The 7,453-nt window shown below is 38.7% G+C and overlaps 3 protein-coding genes across 8 annotated transcripts in view; all 3 read right to left on the bottom strand.

Annotated features, from left to right (window-relative positions):
* zswim7 (zinc finger, SWIM-type containing 7) overlaps positions 1 to 1,115 on the bottom strand; it is a 27,192-nt gene extending 26,077 nt beyond the window's left edge. Inside the window, exon 1 of one of the 5 annotated variants that reach the window (XM_016455751.1) lies at positions 1,094 to 1,115. Coding sequence is in view for 4 of the 5 variants with exons in the window: in XM_016455755.1 (XP_016311241.1) it covers positions 443 to 470 (28 nt within the window). In the remaining variant the exon portion in view is untranslated. Of the gene's footprint in view, positions 1 to 442; positions 510 to 1,093 lie in introns of those variants that run through there. The other 4 variants (XM_016455753.1, XM_016455755.1, XM_016455752.1 and 1 more) reach the window with 4 other exon arrangements.
* Positions 1,116 to 1,658: 543 nt separating this feature from the next.
* On the bottom strand, positions 1,659 to 2,537 carry nanos2 (nanos homolog 2). Its single transcript, XM_016455760.1, has one exon. It carries the CDS (start codon positions 2,228 to 2,230, stop codon positions 1,790 to 1,792), a length of 441 nt encoding a protein of 146 aa, XP_016311246.1. The 5' UTR covers positions 2,231 to 2,537; the 3' UTR covers positions 1,659 to 1,789.
* A 2,930-nt stretch (positions 2,538 to 5,467) lies between these two features.
* Positions 5,468 to 7,453, bottom strand: part of abr (ABR activator of RhoGEF and GTPase) — a 205,231-nt gene continuing 203,245 nt past the window's right edge. For both annotated transcript variants that reach the window (XM_016455779.1, XM_016455780.1), the window contains one exon: positions 5,468 to 6,935. In XM_016455779.1, coding sequence (XP_016311265.1) covers positions 6,846 to 6,935 — 90 coding nt within the window. In that variant the 3' untranslated portion in view covers positions 5,468 to 6,845. The remainder of the gene's footprint in view (positions 6,936 to 7,453) is intronic.

Genomic DNA, 7,453 nt, shown 5'->3' with positions numbered 1-7,453 from the left:
ATATAAACCTGTACACACACACACACACACACACACACACACACACACACACACACACACACACACACACACGTTTCAGATATATTTGCTGTACATGATTTTAAACTTTGCAAGCTTGTCTGGGGGATCTGTAATTATTTCATTACGTTACATTACATCTTTCTTTTACATATCTATAAATGTGGAGTTAATTACGAAGTAAAGAGAACTAGAAAACAAACTAATTAACAATTGCTCAGTAATGTTGAGAAATTGTTTATATTTGACATTTGTCTAATAAAGGATCTGTAAACTACCTGAAAACCAGCAACCACCACATCGTATCTATCAAAGTAACTTCGACACGATTTGACAGCAGCTTCTAAAAGCATCAACTGTCCCGGTATCTGCTCAATATATAAATATTTAACGTTCAACGACACACACAAGTACAAACATTTACCGTGTTCATGTTTCCCGCACCACCGCATGCTCTTCTTCTTCACTAGTTTGTATGGCGCATAACATACCGTTGGTTTATAGCACCACCTACGGTGCTTAGTGCAATCAGCATGGCCAAATTATTCTCATAAAAATAAAATAATAATAATATTACTTCAGAGAGTAAAATTTCCTTCTTTAATATCAGTTTAACTTTCAAACTATTTTATCATGTTTTTAAAATCAAAGAAGTCAAATACCTGAAAAGTTTTCCTTAACTTGTTAAATTGACAGATGGAATCAAGAGACAATTCTTTTCTTAAACTGATGCACAAATTGTAAAGTAACCTGTTTATTCTACGTTACATTACGTATGATGTCTTTAGTATCTTTCTTTTACATATCTATAAATGTGGAGTTAATTACGAAGTAAAGAGAACTAGAAAACAAACTAATTAACAATTGCTCAGTAATGTTGAGAAATTGTTTATATTTGACATTTGTCTAATAAAGGATCTGTAAACTACCTGAAAACCAGCCACCACCACATCGTATCTATCAAAGTAACTTCGACACGATTTGACAGCAGCTTCTAAAAGCATCAACTGTCCCGGTATCTGCTCAATATATAAATATTTAACGTTCAACGACACACACAAGTACAAACATTTACCGTGTTCATGTTTCCCGCACCACCGCATGCTCTTCTTCTTCACTAGTTTGTATGGCGCATAACATACCGTTGGTTTATAGCACCACCTACGGTGCTTAGTGCAATCAGCATGGCCAAATTATTCTCATAAAAATAAAATAATAATAATATTACTTCAGAGAGTAAAATTTCCTTCTTTAATATCAGTTTAACTTTCAAACTATTTTATCATGTTTTTAAAATCAAAGAAGTCAAATACCTGAAAAGTTTTCCTTAACTTGTTAAATTGACAGATGGAATCAAGAGACAATTCTTTTCTTAAACTGATGCACAAATTGTAAAGTAACCTGTTTATTCACATCAGATGTTAAACTGAAGCCTGTTAAATTTGTAACATTTGTAAACCTAAAATTGTACAATTCAGCAGGTGTTGATTTTGTTGTTTTTCAATGCATTAAATTTGGATTAAGTATTGATTTGGACAAATTATTATTATATGACTGTCAACTAAATGCCAAATCATATCAACGAGGAACGGATTTAAATACAATTCAAATAACAAAACCTGTTTTGATGCACTAGAAAAATATGTTTATTTTGAAATGAACCATAAAAACACGTTTCAACCACGTTTTTAACATGTAAACAACTTTTTTGAACACATTTTCACAACAAACGTCGAAACACAGACGTACAGTGTTGACAGAGTCCACTGATTCACGCGTCGCCGGTCTCCGGTGCGTTTCTCCGCGGACAGTAGTGGCGGGTGTGCGCCCAGTCTCCGGTGGCGGAGCAGAACGGACACACGTAGCTCCTCAGGATCGGGCAGAGGATCCGTCCGTCTCGGGCTTTCAGTCTGTGACTCATGTACACTACCGGCGTCTCTCCGTTTTGTCGGCAGAATCCACAGGAGTCCCGCGGGGTCCGCAGGTCGCGGCTGGAGGAGGCGGAGGTGCTGGAGACGCTGCTGCTGGAGCCGGCTCTCATGAAACCCTCCGCGGGCGTCTCGCGGACATCTGCGGCTTGTGCTCCGTCGCGATGCTCCAGCAGCTGCGACAGGGTCCTGCGGAGGTCCATGTAGTCCCGCCACATCAGGAAACAGCCGTCAGCTGCGGGGATGCTCTTCTCGCGCTCGGCCAGAGAGGAGGACTGCATCATGTCCGGTTTGAGGAAGGTGTGCGTCACCCATCTTCACCCCGAGCTATTTATAGCAGACTCCAGACAGGAATGTGGTCTGTCTGGGGCGATGAACCCCTGGCCCACGCTTGACCGAGGTCGTCGCAAGGTCACAAGGGTCAGGCACGCGCTACTGTTTGTTGAGATCGTGTCGTTTACTGAGCGGCACGTGCTAGACTGAGAGCACGTGAGCGCTGCTGTCTGTCTGTCTGTCTGTCTGTCTCTTGTAAACATTGTAACATTTTCTATTAGACATGCCAACTTTTGCTATTAGAAATAAGCTGCCTGAAACAACCAGTAAACAGCCTCACAAAATGTAAGCAAAGAATTATAAAACAAAACAACCTTTACAAAAACAAATTTATTCAGTTGTGCTATTTGTATACTTCTAAAAAGTAACTAAAAAGAGGTATAATTAAAATTATAGGGTGAATTCAGGTAAACTGCCTTTCCCAGATGTGTTTCTTTTCTTCATTGACTTTCCCCCCTTTTTTAGTTAATATAATGTTATTTGAAAGATATATACCAATAAATATTTTGAGATCATACTCCAGGCTGGAGTATATGATCATCTTTGATTATAAAATCTTTTGATTATCTTTATAATCATCTTTGATTATTAAAAAAAAGATAATGTGTATCTTAATTAGAAATTATAAAAAAAAAACACACAGACACACACACAGGTTTGCTTTTGTGAATTGTGGGGATATTCCATAGGCGTAATGGTTTTATACTGTACAAACTGTATTTTATATTGCCCTACACCAACCCTACACCGAACCCTACCCCTTACATGAAACTTTCTGCATTTTTAGATTTTCAAAACAACTCATTCTGAATGATTTATAAGCCTTTTGAAATACGGGGACACTCAAAATGTCCTCATAAACCACCTTCTCGTTGTAATACCTATGTCATTATACAAATTTGTGTCCTCATATAGATCACAAAAACGTGTGCGCACACACATATATGTATTGTTTATTATCAAACAACAAACAAACATATTCAACAACATATAAAACATATAGCCTACACTAAGAGTAAAATTCAAACACAACTCGTATTTCAAACACAATTTGTACAACTCTTACAACATGTTGCATTGACTTTACACGGAATATTGCTGAAAATGAACTCTACAACATTAAAAATGTGATCATAACATACAAGAACTAGGCTAACTAAAAACTGAATAATAACCTAACTGAGCAACATTTCATTGTGATATTTTACCACGTTTTTTCTGTCTTGTCATGTCTGGTTTCTGTTATCAAAAATGTCAGTTATACATGTTAATTAATGTCAGTTTATTTAGTGAATGAAAAAAATCACATTCCACGTGTTATAAAAACAGCCTTCTTGCATCTTAAGGCCAATTCACACCACGCACTGACAGACTCTGACCAACACCGACAGCTGACAGAATACAGTAGGCTACGTCACTTTTCAGACGGTCCAAGACCCACAAACACAGATTCAACACATTCAATCGTTGAAAACAAGTCAACAGACACCAACAGAGATACACACCTGTCTGACAAAACACGACGAACATGACTGTTGCCGTTTGTCGGCATGGTGTGAATTGGCCTTTAGAAACATTGCCAAGATACGGAACAAGTCATCTGTTTCTGAGGCTGAAAAGCTAGTTAATGCATTCATGACCTCTGGACTGGATTATTGTAATGCACTACTATGTGGTTATCCTGCATCTTCAATAAACAAGCTACAGATCAAAATGCAGCTGCTTGAGTTCCTACATCACCTCAGTTTTAGGGGGGCAGGCCTGGCCTGATGGTTAGAGAGTTGGACTTGTAACCCAAAGGTTGTGGGTTTGAGTCTTGGTACCGGCGGGGATTGTAGGTGGGGGAGTGTATATCCAGCGCTCTCTTCCACCCTCAATACCATGACCGAGGTGAGACCCTGGGCCTTGAGCAAGGCACTGGTGTTTACGGTGTGTCTGTGTGTGCACTTGTATGGGTGAAATGCAGAGCACAAATTCTGAGTATGGGACACCACACGTCACGTCCTCTCCTTTCCTTTATCATCTCTACACTGGCTAGCTGTTAAGTTCAGTATTTATAACAAAGTATTGTAAGGCCCTAAATGTCCCAAGTATTGAAATAGTACACTTACAAGTATGCTACTAGTACTGTACATTGAAATGAACATACTTACTACATCAAGTATACTTGGAAAATATACTTGAACTTTATGTAAGTTTATTTAAAAAAAAATGAACTTCAAGAATACCTATTTTGTAAGGGCAGCAAAATTATTCATAGAATATACTGTATCATCATAAATACATGTGACACCTCTCCCCAAACTGACATTTATATGACAAAATATATACTGTATATCCTTATCCTCGTCTTCATTATATAGTAGACCATTAAGTGTGGTATTATTGTGTTCACTTGTTACCCCATACCCTAAACAAAACATGATATATATTGTAATTTTAGTTTAATGGACTAAATGACTGACAAACATGATTCTAATTCAAGAAGGTTTAGATCTGGATGTTTGAAAGCAGCATACACAACCACTGCTAGAGGAAACACACATTTGTGTAAGTGAACTATTGATTTAAAATCCCTTTTTAGATACAGTCCTCGTGACAACTTCCCCATGTGACAACTAGCCCCTGTGTGTTTAAAGCAAAAGTTTAAGTGCAAGCTATTTGATAATTATTTGAACTAATGAAATCCTTTTTACTAAAATACACCAACACCAAATGTGGTTACTGAGCATTTAATGAGACATTGGATCATGGATGTATAGGGACTTGCTCCCATCGGTGGGGTCAAGCTCTGCCACTGAATGATGGGATCGGACTCGCTCCTTTAATTCATCCCAAAGGTGTGCAGTCGGGTTCAGGTCCAGGTTTTGTGCAGGCCAGTCCAGATCTTTCAGTAAATCATTTCTGTTTGGACCTCACACAGAAGCATAATCATGCTGAAAAAGTTTGATAGCTTTGTGATAAAGCTGTGTATGTAATGTAGCATTGCTTGAGCATGTGGCCATACGGTACCTGGCTTTGTATATGCTTTTCATATGTCATGCTATATCCGTTTGTACACCTATGCATTGATTACTGTGCCTTTTTCTTCTACCCAACAATTCACACCTGTAAAGCCACCCCACATAAGCATATTTAAGATATTTGACTTCAAGCAGACCTTTTAATAAAACAAAAACTTTCTGTGCTCAATGTACTTTTATTTATTTTACTAAAAACGGGGGAAAAAAAGGTCACATCAACATTTACCCTTGTTAATACACTATACTCAATATCTTTCCAACAGAAATAAAATACACCAATTTTGAATTTCCTTTTATAATAAAATATCAAATAGTCTGCAATCTAACAGTGCTTATGAAGTACATGTCACTGGCTTTATAGAAGAAAAGTTTCACTTTTCCCTCCGCTCTGCCAGTGGTCTTCAGCAGTGGAGTAAAAATAATAATAATAATAATCCTTAAATAAAATCAAAATACAAAGAAGAAAATGAATCTTTGTGTTATCCTGCCACTTTTTATCTGACAAGCTGAACATGCAAAAAAGGGCAAATAACACAGATCTTTCTACAGAATAAACTGAAGTATCACCAGACACTTCAACTTGCAAAGATGACAGGAGATGATTTTTCTCCAAATCAAGACATAGTTTTGCATTTTTCCAAGTATAATCTCACTACATTGTATACCACGACTTGTCCCAAAAGCTGGCTGATTTAACTGTTAGTTTCTCTCTTCTACAGTATAATCAAGTCTATACTGAAAGGAAGTTAAAACAAATAAAAAATAGACCAAAAATCGCAAATGAAGGACTCCACAGAGTCTCAAAGTGTACTGAACTGTACAGGCACAACTAACAGTATATATTCATAATAAATAGGGCGATTTTTGGCCTGGATGTACTTGGACAAGGAAGGTCTGGGATTTCAATGCTTTGCCCAGAAGGAAACACTCCCAGCATGAAATATGTATCTTAAACAAATGTATTTGCTCTTTCTCTCTCACACACACACTCACAGCTCACTATCCTCGTTATCACATGCACAAAAGCTTATGAAACAAAACAAAACAAATAATATTTCTAAAACATGTAAATGCTGATGTTTACTGGAACGTCTCTTCGGAAAGAGAGCAATTGCAGTTGATTTCCAGCTCTGGGATCACTGAACTGAGCTTTAGAGGAGATGCCACAACGGATGCAGACATCCCAGCATGCATCTGCAACTCAGACCAACCAACATCCCAAGACATGAACCTTCGGACGGGACGGTAAACGAGGTGCCTGACGTGGTAAGACGTGTGTTTGTGTTTGGCAGGACACGTGTGTGATGAGTGCAACGTCTGTATAAGGTGATGCTGAATCCTGGGCTCGCTCGAGATGGTCCTCCTCTCGCTGCAGCTCTTCTCCGCGCTGGAGTGAAGCGTAAGCTCCCTTTACACATGAACATGACTGGAGACAACAAACGCAGGGGAGAGTGGCCACAGTCTCTCACTGTCCCCCCGCTGGACCGTTGGCTTTGTACACAAAAAAGACAATGTTTGAGAGGAAGGGAGTCTGTTGTTGGGGTTAGACGTCAGTTGAGAAATAGAGTGTGTTCTTCTTCAGCTCAGCGAAGGATATGGGTGGATGCTGCAGGTAGTACAGCAAAACCTGAACCTGTGAAGAGAGAGGAGGATTTACAGGGATCCACACACTAACCATCTGTCAAACTGTCAGCATTATTCACCCACACCACTGGATGGTGCTCTAACTCCTGCATGAAAGACACTGTGAGTTTAGTCTGAACAACAAAAAAAAAAAGGGAAACTACTACTTTTTTAGCACAGAACATGCAAGATCTATGTTAGAAGCATGGGCGTCACTAGGCCATTTTTAGGGGGCTATATCACTGCGTTCACCCCTCCTCACACTACAGCTGTTTCCTCCAGCGAAAATGAAGCACATATGAACGTTTTAACAAACTGTATAAAACGATCATGTTGCCATTTTCATTTGAAAATTTTACTTTCAATGTAATACATTTTTTCAGTGCATGTGGCAAAGAGGTTTGCATACTTGAGCTAAGGAAAGAGGGTTGTACTGTGTGTAGCCTACAGCAAACAGGTGTGTGTGTGTGTGTGTGTGTGTGTGTGTGTGTGTGTGTGTGAGAGAGATCATGAAGACTTGTATTTGGC

Source organism: Sinocyclocheilus anshuiensis, unplaced genomic scaffold (genome assembly GCF_001515605.1).
Source record: "Sinocyclocheilus anshuiensis isolate Anshui unplaced genomic scaffold, SAMN03320099.WGS_v1.1 scaffold399, whole genome shotgun sequence".
Lineage (NCBI taxonomy): Eukaryota > Metazoa > Chordata > Actinopteri > Cypriniformes > Cyprinidae > Sinocyclocheilus > Sinocyclocheilus anshuiensis.
Note: the sequence above shows the minus strand (reverse complement) of the source record. Positions and strands in the feature narration are given on the sequence as shown.